The sequence below is a fragment of the Micrasema longulum genome, unplaced genomic scaffold (genome assembly GCF_059751315.1).
Source record: "Micrasema longulum isolate JH-2025_06_02 unplaced genomic scaffold, ASM5975131v1 h1tg000570l, whole genome shotgun sequence".
NCBI classification, from domain to species: Eukaryota; Metazoa; Arthropoda; class Insecta; order Trichoptera; family Brachycentridae; genus Micrasema; species Micrasema longulum.
Genome location: NW_028277766.1, coordinates 123370 through 146762, shown reverse-complemented (window position 1 = coordinate 146762; position 23393 = coordinate 123370). Strand labels below are relative to the sequence as shown.

At 30.4% G+C, this 23393-nt stretch overlaps 2 protein-coding genes across 3 annotated transcripts in view; one reads left to right on the top strand and one right to left on the bottom strand.

Moving 5' to 3' along the window:
* Nucleotides 1-8392, bottom strand: part of Src42A (Tyrosine-protein kinase Src42A) — a 203849-nt gene extending 195457 nt beyond the window's left edge. The window contains exon 1 of the mRNA XM_088228205.1: nt 8034-8392. Coding sequence (XP_088084331.1) covers nt 8034-8392 — 359 coding nt within the window. The remainder of the gene's footprint in view (nt 1-8033) is intronic.
* Nucleotides 8271-19826, top strand: LOC148280542 (WD repeat-containing protein CG11141). Of its 2 annotated transcripts, none has more exons than XM_088228207.1 (9): nt 8271-9089; nt 9310-9473; nt 10652-10775; nt 11661-11824; nt 11993-12128; nt 15019-15218; nt 15923-16026; nt 17724-18312; nt 18397-19826. In XM_088228207.1, exons 1-9 carry the CDS (start codon nt 8865-8867, stop codon nt 18851-18853), a joined length of 2163 nt encoding a protein of 720 aa, XP_088084333.1. In that variant the 5' UTR covers nt 8271-8864; the 3' UTR covers nt 18854-19826. The 2 variants fall into 2 exon arrangements, with proteins under 2 accessions (XP_088084333.1, XP_088084334.1); XM_088228208.1 differs by having other exon boundaries at nt 8643-9089; nt 17727-18312.
* The last annotated feature ends 3567 nt before the right edge of the window (nt 19827-23393 follow it).

The window sequence follows — 23393 nt, the reverse complement described above, 5'->3', positions numbered from 1 at the left end:
AGAAAAGCCATCGAGTCGAAAACACTCGTTCAAGATTCTGGTATCATTTTACACGCAGGAGTGTGTGAAATAGAACCAGATATCACCGGGTTTCCGGCACTAGTTGGTAACTACATTTCAACTCATCCCAAATTCCAAATCAACAATTCGAATGAAACTGCATATTGATCTTATAAAGTATTATTTTTTGTATTTATAACTAATGAAATAATTTTATTTACTTTTTAAACAAATATTAAATGATGCCATTCGTAAAGACATTTCATTTTTCAAAAATTTGTAGTTGCCAACTTGCGGCAGAAACACGACGATGCGTACTACGAGAATATTAGTTTTGTTCGGAATGGATTTACCGGATTTTTTCAGAACAGGGACGGTATAATGATTAGATATGAATAACATGTCGACAACGATATTAAGTAATGATTTATTTCAAAATGTTTCCGTCACATTAAACCAAAATAACGCCTAAGAAAAGGATTCATTATATTTATTACATGATAATATATGCGCGTGTTACAATAAAAAATATCCAAATTATATAAATTTATGGTAATGAGTAATAATAAGCTCCAGAATACAAATAATACTGTTCGGTTGGTCGGTACTTACATTATATTGAACATTATTTAGAACAGTACTTAATTATTCATAAAGCAAGTGAGAGAGAAGGAAATCTTATGTTATTTCATAGTTGGAATATTGAAATTATGCGAGTTTTCAAGGCCCAGCGCAGTTTTTTGCATTTTAAATATAAACATGAGGTCTTTACTTCCGTAAAAATGCAGCAAATAATTATAACTAAACGAAGCAAACCGGTAACAGAACTCAACACGAATTATGGAACTAACACGCACAAACTTCGATATATGTATACGACGTAATAAATAATATTTGATAAATCGCAAGCTAGAATTCATCGTGGGGGATTTTTATAATACGAATACAGGACTTATAATTGAACGTAGTTATGCAGAAAGCAGCCAGTTCACGATTTTGAAAATGCGATATTGGTGTTCGATCGGGTGCAGTAAGGTCAATTCTATGTTCTGCTAAAAACAACAAATCAACGCACGTGTCGGTTTGTTTTTTGTTTTCCTCGTAAATAAACACAGTTCACTGGCGAAAAATCGGCGTTTACTATAAAAAATAATACGATATATTGCATTTGCAAAATAGGAAGGAGTATCTAATACAAAAAAGTGAAAATTAAATTACAATTACTATGGTGACTGATTTTCTTGACATTTGACTTGCCGCTAAATGCAATGAGTAGCATGATAATTAATAAATATAAATAGCAGTTTTGGAATATTTTCCATATTTACACCGGTGAAATTCAAATATGCGATTGTGCAGCAGGATTTTACGTCGCGAAACGTAAATATTTTGACATTTAATATTAGGTTTTCACGGATGTTCCATTGTGATCGCGAATACGATAAACAACCATGGTGAGAAATTGTTATCACGTCGCTTATTGGCATGTCGATAGTTATTTACAATTGAGCTACAGGCGGCTGTCATACAAAAACACTGTAATAATCATCAACGGAAAATAGTGCCGATCACAAAAAAGGCATTCTAAAAACCCTAGAAGACTGTGGTAAATAATTCCTTTGCGCGCGGTGATGTAACATCGTGTTACCACGAGCAAAAGAGGGAATATTCTAAAGTTCAGACATTTGAAAAAAAAAACGTGGAAACTTATTGTTTAAATTACTTTTCCATAATGTATAAAAAATAAACTTAAAATGCAAAATAAATTTAAAATCATAAATACGCCGGTTATATCCCATGAGTGTGTCCCTCATCATTGTCAATAACCGACTGAATCTGTTTCACACAAACGTCGGCCACAGAACAGCGTCTCAGTCTTCCTTGTCACGAGTTATATCTTCGTGCCATTTCTTATACAGAATAACTGTAATGGCGTCACGCGTCGCATTCATTCTTCGCGTAGCAAGGATAAATATTATTTGTATTAAAATCCAGCATAGTTTGTATAATTTTACTTTCCAAATCCGGTGTGAAAATGTCCATTTGAAGATTACAAAAAATACAACTTCATCATTAAAAAAAATAAGAAAGATGCATCAAGTCTTGCATGTAGACTAGTGTGACATCACAGCCACACAAGAGTTAAGCTAGGTTTACACGAGGACAATGCGATAGATATGACAATATTGTCTTGTCCTAGCTCCGTGAACAGCCTCGACTATGCAGGACAGAACGCTGGGACAATTCACGACGGCGTTTATTACGAGCGAATTCACGAAAAATATTATTAATTTTGTACCAAGATACATTGGAATTGTTTAAGGACCAAGTAAATAACAAAAATGTTTTTTTTCAGCTGCCATTTCCGACAAAATATTTTTTCGGGAGCGACCAGTTAGCGTTGGCCGTGCGCGAGGGTGTGGGTAATCATCGTTTCGCGGAGATAACCTGCCCGTCTATCTCGGTGGCGATGTCTCGGGACAATGTTTTGTCCTGCAAATTTCCGTTTACACGTGGACAATGGTCGAGTTCGGGGACAAAATAATATTGTATTGTCTGCGTGTAAACGGCCTTTAAATGAAGTAATTGTATTTGATTCTGCTTATGGTTACTGGATTCCGTAATTTATGAAAACTTTCGATAAATTTACATTAGTTATGCATGATGAATAGACGGAATAGTAATTGTCGGAATAGTAAAACGAGCTGTTTACTTTTAAATTCAAAGTAAGGTATCTATGAAAAAAATGAGGGTTAAAAAGTAATACATTGAATTAATCATGATTTTATGGGAGGTAGGTATAAACGTATTTATTTTATAAAATAAATATTTACGTTCATAAGATTTACCCAAACAATTAACTTTTAGAGCCATTCTAGTAATAAACAACAGTGCTAGAAAATGGGAATCAAGTTGTGATAGAGCGGAGAATGAACTTCGTTGTAATACCCACATGAAAACTTCTAATACTGTTATTAAATGTGAGTCATATAAAACATCCATAAAACACATGAAAATTAAAAAAAAAAAAAAAAACAGTGAAAAACATTGCATTGTCGGCATCGTGGTGTAGTGGTCAGCACGTTTGCTTACCATGCAAGAGGTCTCGGGTTCGATTCCCGACAGGGTTGACATGAAATATTTATTTAAAAAGGTGTTTTTACACTAGAATATTTCATAGTACCTGAAGCGTAAGACCGATCATTTTACTTTCATGTTTTTTTTTTTTTTTTAATGATCGTGATATACGCGATTGGTGTACCAATGCAGTGCCCTTTGCACCATTAGGTGCGGAAAGGGGAACGATGATGATATTACATTTCAAATACCATTTTCATTTAAAAAAAAAACATATTGGAATTATATTCACAAGGCTCCAAGCCGATTTACGTTATGGCTTATCGGTGAATATAATTTTATGAAAAACATGAATAGTAATTATACTATTTTTTACATTTAATTTTTATAATCTAACAAAATTATATTACGCGAGCGAGGAAAAAAAGAAACTCAAATAAATATTTAACGTTCTTTGGGAGGTAAATCAGCTTACTATCGTACAAATCTTATAACACAGGGTTACAGTTTAATTAAGTCACGTCTTTATTCGCACTTTATAAATAGATTTTACGGTAGAACTTGTAAATGTGGGATCAAATAAGTTAAAGTTAAATTTTCTTTACAAGTTGCAAGAGATACGGTGTTATGTATAATACTTAATAGATATACATAAATAATATTGTATCAACATTTAGGCGGAACGAGTTAGATTGGAAGTTGGAAGTGAGCTCACAGCTCACAGCTCAGGCGATGCGGCCTTCGCAATATTATTTATTTATATATTCGTTTGATTAGCCGAATGGAGCTGCAATTATGATTGTACCACAAGTGAAACTTGTTGTTCGCCGTACGCAGTCAACGAAAATGAGAACCGGCTACCTGATTCGTCAATAATTGCTCTGATGCGCCAGTTGATTCAGCTAAATAGATTTTATTGTGTTTAGGATACTTGTATGATAAAATGGTGGAAATTTGAAATGCTGAAAGGGACTACATGCAAATTTATTTATGCTATATTAAGAGGATATGTAACTCAGATGCCTCCTCGAATGCTATGCAACGCGATATTTTTAGATTATCATCATACCGATTATGCCTGACTAAAATCGACAAAATCGAGATCTCGTATACATAAATATGTTGCTCAATATTTGTAGAGCAAAAATTCTGAATTTTATTTACATTTTTTCCCCCCTCGAACAATTTACACGTTGTCCTTTACAGAATTAAAAATTTTTGCCGACGATATTATAGTAAATTTTACATATCGACGCCGGTAAGGAAAAAAAATTAACAACTTTACAGAAGAGTAAAATAAAGTTTTTTGTTTTTAATAAATAAAAAAATCTCATACATACGTATTATTTTGGAGTGATTCCTACATAATTTCAATGATAAATTTAAATACGAGATGCTTTATCGTAAAAAAAAAAAAAAATTCAATTGGCTCCTCTGAAAAGTTGCGACGTTATGTCTCTCGGTAACTTTTCCAATCCAGGGATGATATTCCAAACGCTCTCGCTGAACTTGGCATTTTTTAAAATTGGGCTTCCATGTGTTAATAAAGGATTACTATTATTAGGTTTACATTTGTATTTTTTAAATCAAGGGCTTAGGCGGATGAAAAATACATTATGCGTGTTAAATTAAGCCAGACCCTGGACGAGTGTTTTCGACTCAATGGCTCTTCTCAGGTAAAAATCCGTGATAAGGAAATCGAGTGGAGAGAATTCCGCTTCGTGTTATGGTTGGCGCGTTCGCCTGCCATTCTTAAGGTTCTGGGTTCGATTCCTGGCAGGGTGGACGTGAGGAATTGATTTTAATGGTTATTTTTAGTGCTATATTTTATTTTACTGATCACCTTACCTTCATGTAACAGATTATCAAAACACACCCCATTTGGTTTACAAATGCGGTGCCCTAAGCACAACATGTGGGGAAAGGGGAATGACTATGGCGATTTGTAATTTGAACATAAGGAACGCAAAAAAAAACATGTAGTGACCAATAAAAGATAATAATCGGAAAATAATTATGACGAACATTTTTGTTAGTTCGAATCGCCTGCTAATATTTGTTTTAATGGCTTGTTGTTCCCCTTAAACTAATCATCTAAGTCGAGTGATAAAATTTGGTATGATGTATTTAGTGAATCGTTAATTTGATGTTAGTTTTGTGTTCCAGAATTGATTGCAACTCCTAGGAATTTAATACTAATAGTCCTAAAAATATGGCTTGATTAAAATGACAGCTGCCAAACTAATGTCACTAGTCATGGGAAATTACTGATCACTGATCATGTACCGATCAAATCGATTTTATCCGTTTTTTCATGCATACATGAAACTCTGTTTCCGAAAAGTGAAATAAAAACGCAAAAACAAGCCTATTTTAGTGTTTAAGACAATTATTCACCAAAAAATAAGACATTTATACGTTTTATTCGTAAACAACATCAAATGATTTTTTTTATCGATCAATTTACATTGATCAATTTGTTCATTTCTAACATTTTGGCAAATGATGTAACCCTGTTAGAACGTCGTTAATAATAAGGTTTATTATTTTAGTATTTTTGTAGTTTTAAAGCTGATTTTATAAATTAATGTTGATTTATATGCCAAGCATTGTATTAAAAAAATAAATTAACATGCCAGATACGAATGATTTTTCGTGTGTCAAAATAAATCACTTCTTAGAAGTTACTACAAAGTTATGTCGTCACTTTTGCTGACAACTGTCATTCTAATCAATCTATATTTTACGGACTATAACTATATCGTACGGCTTAAAAACTATAAAAAACATTTCAAAACGTGGTTAAAATAAAATTAATAAAAACATACACTATGAAATAAACGAGAGTTTTTAATATGCCGTCACTCTTCACACGAATTTCAGTTCAGTTTATTAAATCATAAAATTCCGGGATCTGGTCCCATTCGCCTAATTTGTATTCTAAGAACACCTGTTTCGATGTGAAGGCACGTCCGCCATGGGCTTCATTGTTTTTTCTATAAAAAGACCGTAGGTACAATAAAAATAAGGGCGGTTGGAATGTAGACAGAGACTCGTAACAGGATCTATGATACGATATTATATATTTTTTGTATTAAATACGTGAATTTTCTCAACTAATAACTGGGAGAAGCCAGGATTATATACCTAGTATGCAAATAAATCGTCGATGTAATATTTAGTCATTACTGTTTAAATAAAATAGGATGAGATTCATTAGTATAAGAAGCTTGTGTAGCTTTGAAATCGGTCGGTAGAAAAAAAAATGGTTAAAAACCAAGCGGTTTTAAATTTATTTTATTAATTATGTTACTTATTTTTAGTAATTATTTAAATAATACTTATTAGACTATTAATAACATACAATTGAATTAAATAATGAGTGCCGAGAACAGGTTTTTAAAAGTTGTAAAAAATGTATAAACATAAACCATTAAATATCTGGTTCAGATTAGTGCTTTTTTGACATAGATTCTTGCGGATTATTTGTGTAAACCAGTTCTCCAGGTGCAGAGAGCATTCGGGAAGTATAACAGCTGATGTATACTTAATTTATATAATATCGTAGTAAGAAAGGCAGTAAACCAATAAATATACAACTGGGTACTTGGATTCATTATAAATTACAGTAAAGAAAAACCCCATCACGCCCATATAACATTCTAGTTCAAATTTAAGATATTTACGCAATTGACGATTCTTTAAATCGATCGCAAGTTTGTGTGAGAACATATTTATTATAAAAACATGCGATATTAAGAAATATTTTCGTAATGGGTAATTAAATTGATTGGAGGCTTCTAATAAAACACAAAAAAATAATAGCTCGCGATGAACACAATTTTCAAGGGCGTTCGTTGACACCATTATTATGAAATAAGATTTTAGAAATGTGTATTTTTACTAAAAGATAATATACATACTTCGATCTATTGAAATCATATCTTAATGCCGATAAAATTATCATCAGTTATCTCGCGGCAATTTATATTTTAATTTGAAGATTAAATTTTTTTAAATATATTAGTAGAAATAATATTATTTCCAAAAGTTATAGACATTTGTAATAAATAATCAACATGGACTTTTTATGCAGTTACCGTTTAGTCAATTAAAATATTTTTTTAAATAAATTTAATTTTGTACGTGCCTAATAGTTAATGGTTATGAAATTGAAATAATAATATCAGCTTGGCAAAAAATAATGTAAGTACGAATCTCGTAGCAAAGGTTTCGTAACAAAATTATATTCATCGTAATATTTGTCGATGATTGCTTATTCATAAATCAATAATCTATTATTAAACACATAATATAAAAATACCGTGACAAAGCGAGACAGGCAGAGCTTTTGTTCGTTGTCTTTTAAGTAAAAATAAAAAGCGAAACATCCGAATAAAAACATCAGCGATGCAAAACTTTAAGGCAACTAATTAGAAAGTGAAATATAAGTAGTTTGCATTGTTTATATTGAAGTTTATTAAATGAATAATTAACTTTCACAACTCGAGCAAGATGTGAACTATTTTTATGAGGATTTTAATATTGTATAGATAGATATCTAAGCATTCAATATAATTGGTTGAAATGTCGAAGTTATTTGAGTGTCCGAATGAGTTAATGACGAGGGACATTACACACAAAACATACATTATTTCGTTTATGTTTTTGTGAGCAAATTGCATGGCATGTCTACAAAAACATGCAAGTTGATGCAGGCGTATTGTGTTTCTTGTCAGCGTAATTAGTGGTAAAATACTTGGTAAAGAACGGAATCCATTGGAAAGTTGATGAAATTATCTTAACCAAAAACAAATCGTTACAATCATCCCCGATATATCGAGCGTGAAAACTGAAGACTTGGATAGATTTTTATTAAGCTATTTAGGACGGTGATGTAAAACCTAAAATCGTGAAGATTGAAAACTAAAAATAGTAAAATGAATGAGACTCACGGCTCTGCCTCGATGGACTGCAGTCGGGCGACATAATTGGAAGGAATGTAACCTTCCTGTTTGGTCTTCTTGCTGCGGGCCAGCCACCAGTCTCCCTGGGTATCGTTCAGTATCTCCAAGTGCTCCCCTTTGCGGAAGCTGAGGTCTTCGTCCGTCCTGGCATCGTAGTCGTAGAGCGCTACGAATATCCTGTTGGGAACATCAGGCTCCGCGGCCTGGCTCACCCCCGCGCGTACCGGATCCGGGGGTGGTGTGGGAACGGGCGTGTGTTGAAAGGAAGGCGCCTCGTCCAGTGGATTTACACGATCGTTATTATCGCTACTTTCCTTTTTTGTGGGGCTGCTAAAACAATTTCCCATTTTGAACAATTTAGGTGAGGCCGTCCAGCGCAGACAGACAACTTAAGTTTTTATGTTCACAAACGACACCGTCACTTAACTTTTAACACGAAGTTTTTCATTGTCTTTTCAACATTCTAATTAAGAAAATAATCATTTAATATTGAATTAAAGTAAACAAACACGAAAATATTGCGATAAAATAACACAAGTGGCAGCCATATCAGAACTATCCCTAACCAGAATTACCATTATAAAAATATACAACTTTCATTGACAGATTTGTAAAGAATATGTTTAGTACTTACCTGAGAATCGCACAGTTCTACCAACAACAGAATTTTAAGAAAGGTCTAAAACCTAAAACAAATTAAAACGTCAAGCAACGTCAGGTTTGTTTTTATCGGAATGCTCGCTCTTGTGTCATGTCAAAAAAAGTATATTGAACGAAAATGTAATATTGAAATAATTCGCCCGTCAAACTAATTAAAAAATGGAAGTACCAATAAGTGAAGATGAGGGTGTTCTTATGGAATGGGCTCCGTTTACAGATCTTATCAACCAAATACCACTGAAAATTCAATCTGGTTTGTTCGCCCAAGATTTAAGTCTTACATGTATTGATGTCACTAATGAATATTTAGCTTTAGGGACTAACGTTGGTTTGGTATTTTGGTATGGACGGCAAAAAGGAGACTTACAGAGGCTCCGGTGCGAGGTAAGATCTGACTTAATGTTTTCGATCAAATACCTTGCTCATTATTTCACACTTTTGTAAGATCCAATTTCTGCGATAATACTGCATTACCTGCGTCTTAAAGTGCAAACACCAACTTCTCAATTTGTATTTTGTTGCCTGTTCGTATTCATTACATTTTTTATTAATTAAAATAAAAAGTTTTATTTGTCTCCCAGATATTCTGTCTTTGCGCTTGTAGGTTACAAACAGCACAATTACATTTGTTAAAATCGTCTCAACTGTAGATTTTATGGTAGCTGCTGGAAATAAACTTGGACAAGTGACAGTTTTTCAGATTCCAAAAACACATCCGGATTCATTACCGGAATCCCTAAAACCAAAAGTTGCTCGACAAGTTGAAAGGTGGGTGGTAAATAAATATTTATTTTCACAAAATAATATTACATTTAATCATTTTCCATAGTAAGTAGATACTTAACAATTAATGTTTAAATTCAGAAGATGGATTTATAGTTTAGTTAAATTATTCCGAATTTAAAATATGTGACATTCTTTTGTTATTTCGACATTGACTTTTGACACATCCATGATGCATCTTTGTAAAAGAACAGAGACTTGCATGCTTGATATTTTGTCTTCTAATGGACTTTGTACCTTAGATATCATCGACCAATTAATACACACTGTTAGATATAGAGTATTTAAATATCTACTTGAATTTTAAAATAATATATCTGAGATTTAATAAAAATGCTGCTTCAATCAGCCAGTGGCGAGCCGTGATTTATTTTATAGGTAATCTATTAAAAATGTTCATTAATTTGTACTACATATAAGTACTTACATAACATGTAAGTAATGTAATTATAAATTACTACTTTTTCTGTGGTTCTGTGAAAATCAACTCAAACAACAATTATTACTAACCACGCGATATACGTAGCTTTATTCTACACTATTTTAATAGAATACTAAACTCATATAAAAGTTTATTATCACATACCACAATGACATTTAGCAAATATTTTCATTATGATCTGTCATTGACAGTACTGTCAAGACTTGAGCACTGGTTGATTTCTTTTAAAATGAATAATGCCTAAAACGGCCACTGCGAACGCCACCTGTCCTATGTGATACAAAATATGTCAACGGTATCCCATCAAAGAAAAATAGTCCTTCGGAAAAAATGTTCGAAATACTAGTTTCCAAATAGAGAATCTTCTAAAAATATTTGTAATCTGCAAGTTTGTTTTAGTACTAAAAAAGCCGACTTGGGTTAAAGACGAAAAATACAGTGTACTTTTTTGTATGGAAGAATAAGCTGAGGTAATCGGCTAGTTTTATCGTTCATTGAGAATGGACTGGGCGCACTTCATAGATATTTTTTTGTAGAAAGATATAAACGGTGATTTATAATAAATAACAATTACTTTATATATTTTCCCATAAACATGGTTACTATAAATGATTATAATTTAAAGTCAAATATAATGGTAAGCTGTGCATAATTGCTTACTTTGACGATTCGCCCCTGCAATCAGCCCCTTTTTAATCTAAAATATTCCATTTCCTTACAGATACACAGTGGGAGGCCTTCACCATTCGGAGATAACGCACATAGAATGGTCTAAAAATGGGATGAGACTGTTTTCAGGAGATAAAAATGGTCTGGTTGTTATGACTGAAATAGATTTTTACATGGTTTGTTGAAACTAACTAATATAATTATTTATTTCTTCTTTTACTTTATATCATCAGCTGTTGGCTTGATTAGGTACTTCATAGAATTGCTGCTACTTAAGTACTTGCTATTCAAATGAACTTGTAAAAATTTGTCACAATTAAAAAATAAATATTTATATTTTCTGTTGACAATTCTTAATGACTTTCTGCTGAAATTGACAACTTATATACAAGTTTAAAAGCATGCAAAATGTTATGGTTCTGATTGTACCATTTTCTATTATTTTTTTTGACAGACATGCATTTAGTTATTTTATTTAAAAAAAAGAATGTGTGCAAGTAAATAGATTATATTTGGATGTTAAACGGTGCATTCAAGAATGTTGCTTTTATTTACAACAACAATAAACCATCAAGCCGTTTCTCCGTTAGGGTAGGCAGAGAGGATACAACACCACATCACTCTATCTTTGCATACAGATCTCGCTTCCTCTACATTCATACATCTTGTCATCTTTAAGTATTTGTTGGATTTGGTCATGCCTTATCTTTCTCGGTCTTCCTCTATTTCTGCATCCATCAACATTCGCATTGTAAATATTCTTAGCCGTTCTTTCGCTGTCCATTCGCTCTACATGTCCAAACCAGCGGAGAGCTCCTTTCTTGATTTTGTCGATAATGCTTGTCTCAGCCTTACATAATGTACGTATCTCTACATTTTTGCATCCATCATACATAGTTTTATCACACATTCGCCTGAGAGATCGCATTTCGACAGCATTCAGCCTACATTCATCCCTGTTTTTCCAAGTCCATACTTCGCTTCCATACATCAGGGTCAGGACCAGGACTCCATTGTGAACTGCTAATTTGTTTTTTTAATCATGTATTATTTCTTTTAAGCATCTGTGTAAATCTTCGGAAATAATTAATGAAACGTATGAAATTGTCCAAATAAGCTATTACCAAAATTACCTACTGGTGTCCAGTGTCTATAGGAGCATCATATGCCATAAGAAAGATGTAAAATGGGATGTTTGCCAAGTTGGAAAAAGGGACCGCAAGAGGTTAGTTTTCTATATTTAAAAGATAATCTGAAACTCATATTGAAGGCACACAATTTATTTTGTGAATAAATAAATAAAATTAACAATTAAGAATTTAAAAACTTATTTGGACTCGTCTACGGTGAAACTCTTAACGTCTTCATAATTTTTTTCATTTTGAATATTCAGCTTATGCAACCTTGGTGGAGTTTTCCAATATAATTATGAAAAACCAAATGACGTAAATGTTTATTGCGCTCGACCCGGCCTCAGGATATGGACTTCAGATCGTCAAGGGAATGTATTACAGACTTTGCTTTTTAAGGTATTTATATTTGGTCATCCCCTATGCCAATATTATGTGGTATGTAATTATTACTGTGAAATTAGTGCTCTTTATAAGAGCTCCTTATAATCCTCGCATAGAAACTTATTCCACGTTTATACCTGCGTCTAACTTGTTATAACACTGGAATAAGCCTGCGATCTGTCATCTGTCACATTTTTCAGCAGTAAAAATGGATTGCATTTATCTCGAATTTAAACAATTCAGAAAACATGCTGTCTTTTTAGAGATTTTAAAGTGAAATATTGTTTTTGAGTGTAAAAATGGTTATCAAATTTACATAAGAATCAGATAAATTTTATTTAGCATTTTTTTGAAAATGATCCTAGTTGTATTTTGCAGTTTTATACATTAAAGATTTATTATATAACATATTTCAATTTATTCAATGAAAATATATGCGTCTAAACATTTATCAATGGCATATTTCATTTCGGTATGTAATTTTTTTTTTTATGACAAATATCAATTTTTGCGTGGTGTAATATCTGTGAATCGTCTTTCTTCAATTATTTACATTGTATATTCTCTTTGTAAAGCCCATGACGCCCAGAAAATATAGTTTATTTACAGTTTGTTCTTTTAGAAAAAATTCAAAATCTTAAGCACCGCAATAAAACATTAATAAATAAATATCATTATCGTTTTTGATCGGCTTGGATTTAGTAAGTTACGTTTGAAATTTGTTTAGTTCCTTTTATTTTGTTACGAATAACGTATTAATATTTGTAACTGTACATGCAAAGCAGCTTGTTCACAAATGTACGCAGAAATGTGGCATGGTCAAAAAATAAATGATGGAATAAGCTTAGTATAGTTATACTAGGTCGTAAATATTTTTATAAGTGTCTTTTTCTTATACCGGGTATAAATAGTTACACCGGGCATAGTTATTCCTTGATATAAGGAAATCTAATAAGTAAGGCCCAGAGTGTAATTTTTATATTACCAACTGAACAAAACACTTACATATGGAGGTTATCTTATTGAAATCTATATAATTTTTCATAGGTGCTGTGGTACAAACTCAGCAAACTTTTACAGATAACTTGAATATGCAACTGATTGAATTACAGAAGTCAAATTTTAACATTTCTAGTTCTATGACAGTAGCCAAAATTTAACATTTTTCGAATTGAACAAATTTCATATTTAAAAGACTAATCAATCAGTGGATATGTAGAATGGTCTAACTATCTACATGAAAGTCGTAGCGCCATCTGTCTATGCATTTAAATTAGAAATTAATATAAAGTTTATATTTGAAGCACTAACTTTGTGGTTATTCATTATAATAAAATAAATAAAACAACTTTGTTTTTAACCACTAATTTTAAAATTAGTAGAAATTAATAATTCAATTGCATTATTATATTAATTATACGTAGTGTTTAAAACTGTCTTAACATGTTGTAATTGTTTTCTCTCTGTATTTTGTATAAAGTCACATGTAAAAAAAAAAAGTATTTTGTTAAGTGTCCTCGGCACCGGTCACATTATATTTATTATTGTTTATAATGTGAAAAATATTCATAAATAAATGAATGAATGAATCAAAATAAAATTCTGAGTTCCGAAAATCATTTGAATTAATTAGTGGTTGTACTGAGCTAATGAAAATAGTAATCTAATTGTGCCAATTTCACACCAAATGAGTTCATTTGAAAGAAAATATGCGGTTAAAGATGTACAATTATTTTAATATTTAGACCAATAAGAGCGCTTATAATTAATTCATATGAAAATAGACCTAGGGATTCTACTTCTTACAGAATGAAAATTAGCTAAATTGATTCAAATTCTTTAAATAAATTTATTGAAATGCAAATAGACCAATTAACAATGGATAAATTTCCTCAGCTTTAAACCTAATGTAAATTTTCCAATTTACTGTAAATGAGTTGCTTAAACTTTGCACTGAATTTATTCATTAGAAATATCATTTGATTAATTCGATTATGGTCATTTAAATATAACTAATAATCAATCTCTACAATAATTTAGATTTTAAAATACTAATAAGTTATAAATTTTTTAATATTTGACTAATTAGCGCTTTTATCCTCTAATGACCATCTTCAGATTAGGCTAATTGATGTACTTTTTCATAATTTAACCTACTGTCATTTCATCAACAAAAGAAAAAAAAGATGTAACAGTTGTAAATTAATTAGATAAAAATATAAATATTTAAAGCATCAACTCTGCGATCAAACATTTCAGTAAATGTCAATAAATATTGCTTATTTTTCTTTGTCTACCGGCTTCGAGCATGTCTATTTCTCCGTAAGGACACTAATTATTGCACTACCAGGCAAATCTCACCATATACCTGCACCATGGTAGGTTCACAAGGGTATAAAATGAATGTGCTGATAGGACACATGCTATTCGCAATTCGCAAATCACTTATCAATTTTAATCATAACTTTAAAAAAGACTAACTAAAATCTTGCATACAATTAATAAAGGCTTAAAAAATAAATAATGTGAAAATATTTCGCAGGAAGGTTATCAAAAATATTGTCCCAGTAATCAATAATAGTCTATTATACAATGTTATACCTGTAATGGTCATCCATAGTAAATTCAGACTCCGCCTCCTTTTCAACTGTTATTCCCACAAAATAAAATATTTTTTAATTATAATCATTGCAGGTTGGTGTAAGCTTCTAATAGCATGTGTTCTATCGGCATGTTGGTATTATATTTTGTGCAACTGCCGTGGTGAAGGTATATAGTGGGATTTGGATGTTAGTGTCCTAACGAAGAGACCCGTATGTCACGAAACTGGTAGACACAAAAAATTCGGCTAGTGATTTTGTACAAATACTTATTAACATTTATTAACTGGATAACTTTTGTTCAGGAAGCCATAGGTAATCCGTGTAGCCATGTTGAGTTATTGAATCCAGCACAAAAGAAAAGTGTAAAGTCCAATAAAGAAATTCATTTTGGTCCCATGCATATTTTTAAAGAGAAGTATTTAGTCAGCCACAATGATGAGCAGCTCTATGTCATTAATCCAGAAACACTGATATGCATCGCAACTATTGATAATGTTAGAAGGTATGTTTATTTTTGATAATTAATTGACAGCAAATAACATTTCATTGAGTCTATTTTTATGACTGTTAACGTGAAACAAATTAAATAAATGAAATCACCCCGACCCAGCAATAAAAAGTTCTTATTTACATTTTTATGTAATTATTTTACTGGGTTATAAAAAAGTTTTTAATACCTCAAATACAATTGGTTTTTTGAAGATCTGCATAGTTCATTTTATTCTTGGTTAAATGAACTTTTTAGATTTATGATTTAATGTGTCAAATTATAATATGAAGAATTTTTTGGAGATTTGTATGTATTTTCAGGTTTTTTATTTTAGGTTATAACAGGCATTTAGGCATGAAAAATACATTCTAGAGAGCTTTCTTCTCTATGCTAAAGAATATATTGAATCAGTGAACATTTTGACGGCTAAAGTTAAACATAAATGCTCTCGGTTAGCAGAATATTATTTGTGGTTAATTAAGTTAATTAATTTTAAAATTGGGTTAAAAATCAATAAACCACATCAATTTTCTACCCACTTTTTTTCTGTTGTATTAACAGAGCTGAGTTTTGTCTAAAATACTTGAAATAAAAGATTATTAGTTTATTTAGTAAAGTAGAATGTTGGTAGTAAAAAGTGTCTAAATTGTGAATGTTGCGTGTTGCTTATTTGTATTTTTTTTTCGTTTTATACTATAACTCATTAACTGTTTTAGAATATTATCTGTTGCTACCAACAAAGATGAAATATTCATTCTGGAAGGAGACAGAAGTCTAATACGTGTGGCATATTCTCCCGACTTCCAAGTTGACAAAGCAGGTTCGTCCAAATAACAGCGCTACATAAATAATTACATATTTTGTTTTAAGTTACATTGTTTTTGTAGCCATGCAAAAATTTGGTAGAAATTCTCATTTGTTTTATAATAGGCCTTTACTAAAAACATTAACCATTTACACTTCCTTTTTTTTAAAATTAATGACTGCGGACAAAATAACAAAAATATAAGGTCAATAATGTTATTATCTTGTTTTCAACTTATTACAAGTAAATGCTCCGACTCAACACGGATTTTCTAGTGAGTTGGTGCAGGTGCATAGAGTCACTTCACCTTTTATTTGAATCACCCATTAATTTTTTTCTCTTTGTGTTTTTTCATAACTTTTCATGTGGTAATTTGTATCATGTTTATTATTGTATATATTATTTTTAATTTTTAAAAATATACAATGTACAGATGATTTCTCCAATAATTTGATCAGCAGCACTTTTGGTATAACTGTAAGTGCTATCATAAATATTTATAGAATGTAAATCATTAAGTGTAAAAATGTTTTTAGTATTTATTATTTATATATTTTATTAAATATGATAATTTTTTTATTAAATTCATTATAATATTTTATTAACATAATATTTACAAATTCCACTAATTATTTGTATATTACATTTCTTAGGGATTCCATTTTACCTAGCAAACATAAAACACTAAAGAAATGTAGAAAGTTGCTCACTAACATTTGTGTATTTTGAGCTGACACTACCAGTTTGTTAGCATAATATGTAATTATTAGCTTCTTTTGATATTGTGTAAATCTTGGAAACATGTTGAATGCTGTCAGTAATAGCATAAACAAGAGTACTTTCCACTTGATTTAGATAGAGACTTTTATAATGTACTTATCCATTAAATATATCACCTATTTAAGGATATATGTCTTCCTGAACGGTATCCTTAAACAAACAAATTCATCCTTGCATTGTACTTATTCAAATTAGTTATTAATTTATTAGTACTATAATGGTTAGATAACTCAAAAACATCTGCAATCGATAATAATATATAGCAAACATAATTGAAAAAATTCTGACCCATAATGGCCAGATGTTTTTCTATTGTGATGCTGAGTAAATTTATTATTACTGCCGCTTCGTCACGAGCACAAATATTTGATGTATGTAGCCAAATAAATATTTCTAAATGATTGGAATTTTAATTTTGCTTTTGTTAATACTGACAGTTACTGTTGTTGATTGTAGCACATTTGTAATATTTAGAAGATTTGCTCGGCCTTTCAATTTATTTGAGAAAAATCCTAATAAAGTATGTGCTCATATTATAAACCTATTGTTCTATACCTAGTTGATTTGTATGTCAAAATACACAATCAATAGAAACTTTAATAGATTAAAAAATATATATTTCTCAAAGCAAGCAATAAAACAACACATATATTTTTAGCTTTGCATATTTTTTGTATGGACTTCTTAATCAGCTGAATTTGGTTTGACAATAATCTTTGCATGTTTATTTATTTACTGCATTAAGTATTCACGTAGAGTACTTATAACACTTTTGATAAGGTACCCGTTTTATTGATATTAAATGTATTTGTTGCTTACTTTTAGTTGTTCTGTTTAAAATATTTTGAAATTGCATGATGTGTATTTTATTTTATTTATTGACATTAAAATGACATAATTGTATAAAAGTGAGTTTTCTTTATTTTTCTCAGAAGAAAATTTGATGACAAAATCCCTTACAAACCCCGTACAATTAGCAGTAAACACTATTAAAGAACTCGCGAGTTTACAATCGCAGATGCATTTATCTGACCTGGTCGACTCGTGCGATAGTATTATACGAGAGTCTTCAGCTTCCTTCAACATCTCTCCTAGCGTGGCTGCGGCTGAGGAATGCTTCGAGCTGCCGACTGTTAGAGACCTACCGAGTGATATTAATACCAATATGCTGGACAAGTTAGTGCACAACTTTATGGGTGATAAGGATGGAGTATTTGATGAACAGAGTTGTATAAATTTTGACGCCAATCCATTTAAGAATAGAACAAAAAGTTTGGACCAGTCCAAAGATAAAAAGCTAAAAAAATATGATCTGATTAGTGAAAAAGAGTTCAATGATGACATTCTATACAAATCAAAAAAAAAAAAACGCTCCAATATCATTAACTTGGACGGGAATCACACTGATAAATCAATTCGATCGAAAGATAATTCAGTTGAAAAATTAGCAACTGCGAATCTAATTAAGCTCGACTCATCAAATCTGAAACCTTTATTAGGAATCTCAAATATTAAAAATAGGTAATAAAGGTTGATTTTCCACATATTTTATTCTCATTTATTAGGTTTATAGATGTAAATATCAAGGGTGTTTCTTTTTTGCAGTTTGTCACCAGACAATATGAGTCCAGAATCCATCGAAAAAGAGATTCAGGCCAAGGAAGAAATTTTAGCCAAAGTCCTCGATTTAGAACCCGTAACATTGAGTGCTATCAGAACTCCATCGCCTGAGATTTTATTCTTTAATACTGAGATTTCTGTGCCCTGTGCTAAATCTAACTTTACGAGCTATCCTAAAAGTGATACTGTATCAATTAAACTGTCACCTACTAAGATAAATAGTCCTGTTAAAAATAAGGGTTTCGCCGCAAACAAAGTTACACCTTCTGTTCCTTTAGAGCCTCCAAAGTGTGTATCCATACCAAATACTTGGAACTTGAAAGAAATAAAACTCGATATTTCTCAAAACTCAGAGTTTCCTAATGGCAAAAGAGATATTGAAAGGCGATTTCACAGAAAAGTCAGTGAAAATGAAGACTTAGATGGTTGGGAGTTAGTGTAAGATGCAAAATCTATTTTATGATATTGTTTCATTCGTATAACTACTGCCTCGGGATTTGTAAATTATTTTTTTAAAACAACTGTATTTCACAAAGAGTATCCTGGCTTTTTAAAGACACCCGTAACAAACTGCAAATTAACATAGGTTTCCAGTTAAGGTGTATAAGTTCGTATGCAAAAAGTTTGGAATGTTTTAAAAACTATCAAAAGTGGAAACAGAGTCAAATAAAACTATTCTCTGCATGTATTTCAGAGTTATTCATATAAAAAAATATGTTTAATTTAGATTTACAGTTCGTTTTGTTAAAAAAATCTGAATTTGAACCAAAAATAATTTTTAAATGTTAAATAGTGTTGAAACATTTTGGTCCTTATGATTTGTATCGAGCTTATTTATGAGTTATAATGTTACCAATGCTAATAAAAATATGGTTTATATTAAAGCATTTACATGACTCTAATCTCCACCTAAAGGGCAGAATTCTAAATTCTCTAATCACAGTACGTAAAAAATAATATACAAGACTTGTTTTACCAAAGTTGTTGGTTTTGCAAACCTAATTTGGTACCTGGTAATACTAATGATATCATTTGTGTATGGATCTATTACTAGCAGATTCATTGCGATTCGTTTGTTATGAGTATTCAATAATTATTTTAGAAATCGGTAAAAATAAAAACAAGAGTTTTCCAATGCACGGAAAACAAAATGTGTACACACGTAACAATAGCAGCACAAATCACTTGTACTTTTATGTATCTTTTTACTGTGAATAATATGCAAATTGAATAGGTTTACAAGTACGTATTTTGTACAAGCCATTCCTTAATTATAATTAATGAGTAAGTTATTTATGTAACTCGATAATAACTTACAGCAATAAATTATAGGTTACTGCATTATTACATCAATGTTGTTGTCATGGAGATCAGCATTACGCTTCTGATGCCAGCAATAAATCTTAGAAAAAAAATCATATTTTTCATTTTGACACATTGAGTCGACCCTAAGAACTAATTCAAGGTAGCCCAGTGAACTGAATACTATGAAACCTCTTATAAAACTACTTCCATTGAAACTAATGTTTTGATTACCTAGTCATATATATCCTCGAATTATGTAGATACATTATCAACATTGGTGATTTGGTCATGTATGCTTCTATATTTTGGATGTTTGTAGCACTAACTTTGTAGTTCATTGTTATATTTTAAAGGAATAAATTAAATTACTTTGTTTTATAAACCACTTTTTTTATTGTCACAACCGACTAGTTTCGGCAACTCACGTTGCCCTCTTCAGGGTTATAATATAATAACTTATTTAAGTTATTATATAACCCTGAAGAGGGCAATGTGAGTTGCCTAAACTAGCCGGTTGTGACAGTAAAAAAAGTGGTTCATTAAACAAAGTAATTTGATTTATTCCTTTAAAAGGTATGCTTCTACTTACCATTGAAATTCACCATAACTTTTGTTGTTTTCCACTTGTTTCATAAGGGCAAATCAACTTTTTAAAAAATATACATATTTTATAATTAAAATTCATTTAATGATATAATTAAATAAGAAATAATAATAACAAAATAATTCATTTAAACAATATGTTCCATTTTGATGTAGTGCCATTTTATCTCTCACTAATATCGCAAGCAAAATGTTTTTTTTTTATAGTGACATTTAAATTTAATGATTTTACGCATGAGTAGATAAGGTTTGAAAATTGAATAAAAAATTACAAAAAAACATTCGAATATATTAGGATTTCTGCTATTTATTTGAAATAATTCCAATGATTTTCCGTGATTTATAAAAGGATGAAATACTTAGTTTTTACATGTTTTCTTTTTTTTATGAATGAAATTAGATTATTTTTCAATTTCCAACCTGGAAATATTATTTTTACGATGAATTAAGAAATAAAGAGTAGTAACAATATTACTATTTATTGAAAACATCTGTGTCTAAACATAAAGACATTTATTTGTAAAGGAATAAAAAAATATATTATGATAATTTTTGTATTCAAAAGAAGAAATGTGATATTCCAACTGTAGTGTTCCATAGAATATCCCAGTAATAGATTTATTAAATATAAATATGATTTTTGAAATAAAATTAAATGTACATTTAGATTACAGTTGCTTAGAATCAATTTTGTAAAATGCCTTCTACAAAAATGGCTTTGTATAAATTATCCTTAGTACCCTCAGCCAGCTAGTGAACCCTGGGCCTCGAGTATGGTTGGGAAAACCGACCACTATACTAGGAGGCGGACTTCACTCCACTCGATTTCCTTTTTCAGAATAAAACAGAGTATGTAAGAATAGCCATCTAGTAGTAATCTAATGTAAGCTTTTATTTTTAACTTTGAGTGTTGCTCCACTTGCATATAATTAATATATATGTATATGTATGTACAGTCAGTTTTGGAAATATTGTTAACATTCATTTTTCCCCGAAATAACTGTTAATACTCAAAATAGCCATTTTGGCATATTGATTGCCTGGGATTTGACAAAATATCCCGTGTCCGATGTACCTAATATTTTTTTTACCTGCAAAATGAAAAATTTGCTTTTAAGTTTATAATTTATTCTCATAATTACAGTAAAACAATGATAAAGTATCGAGTTATTTTTATTATTAAATAAAATTGCAGAATATTCAGAATCATAATGAATTTACCTCAGAGTAATAATACGCCAAATTTGGCAAGTTACACGTTATTAAATTTAATTGCGAATAAAATTATAAACTTTATTTGTTACCGCCTGATTTTTTCTTCTCCAAAACTTTAAAAAGCCTAATATTTAGCACTCCCAATTTTATTAAATTCATCCATTGGCTATAATGTTTTCAGCATCCTATATTTCAGTGTAAAAATCCAGATATGTTAAAGATTCAAAACTTATTTAAGAGAGAAAATTACAATTGCTCTTAAAAACATGTTTTAGAGAATATAATTTGATGATTTAAAAAATTTATATTTTTTTATGATAATCCTTATATCTACAGTAGTTTTATTACATATTTTTTTAAAACTCTTGTTTACAAGAGTTCAAAATAACCATTTATTTGATAATTGTTTTTTTCTAATCCCAATAATTGATAATGAAAATTACTAAATAATTTGGTTATTGAAATAATTTACAGTATAGTTAAGTTGTTGCATATTTAAATATGAAAGTCAATTGTGTATTAGTTCAGCTCAGTGCTTTGAGTGTTTTTGAAGCATTCATTTACAAACTATATTTGTGTGTAGAATAAAAGATTTTATTTTGTAATTTGTATGTTATTGTTGTCAACCTGATATTTTTTCAATTATACAACATATAAAAATTTAGATACTACGAATTTTCAAAATACCTGCATTTTGTGCTTGTGATATTACGCATAGTATATTTTTTTACGTACTACTATATTTAAATACTATTTTTATTTTCAGTACACATGCACATCAATTTTCAATGTAGACAGTACATGCATCATGCATACGTAGTAGATACATTTTTATGTTTGCTTAATAAAATATAAAAGGTTTGAATAAATCTGTTAAAAATAGTTTGTGTTGCTATAAGACGTGCGGCTTCATGATAAATGCATTTATAAAGATCATGTAAGATAAAAGTATGCTTTTGCGAGATTTAGATTTGAGGTGAAATGATTATTTTTACCATTTAATTAAGCAGGTCAATATGCAATGCACATTTTTTATCGGTAATCAACCAATTAATTTATAAAATGTTTGTACTGTTTCTCTCTGTGATTTTTTACTATCTTTCAAACATTTTAGATAAACAAAAACTGTCTTTATAAAAATACTACATACCAAATGACTTATTCTACTAAATTTGAAAAATTAAATTATTGTGATGAATAATTTTATTGGCTATTATTTTATTCTCAAATTATATTATAGCATTATTATTTTGAAAAATATATTGAATTTTATATTATTAACTACTTTTCAATAAAGCACACTTCATTAATAGCAAACGTCGAATTTTCTTTTTCTACCTCAAAAACTAGTTTTTGGACCATATTTATAAAATTGTGTTTGGCTTCAATGATTAGGTACAATGAAAAGGAATTAATTGAGTCTAAATATTTTGCTTGAAAAGTATCATAATCATTTCCCAGTGATGCGTAGCACACTGCATCGGTGCTCCAGTTGCTGAATCATCTTTGTTACATGAAAGTTACACTTCAGGTACCAGTCCAGGAACAATGAAATGTTGCATTTGGAACCTTAGAAATTAATATTTCATGTCCACTCTGCCAGGGATAACTTGCTACAGTTTTCTGCCAAAACATACGCATTGCCATACCATAAAAGGAAATTTCCCATTTTTTAATAATTATAGTTATATTAATATGATTCATTTGAGCAAACTCCTTCCTAAAGTTGCGCGACTTGGAGTACACGGACACAGTTCTTCTTGAAAAATCTGTTGATCTTCCGAAAATTGCAGGAAAACTCAGCTCGTCTGGGTCTTAATATTAATACCAAAAAGACCCAAATTATGTGCAACAGATCC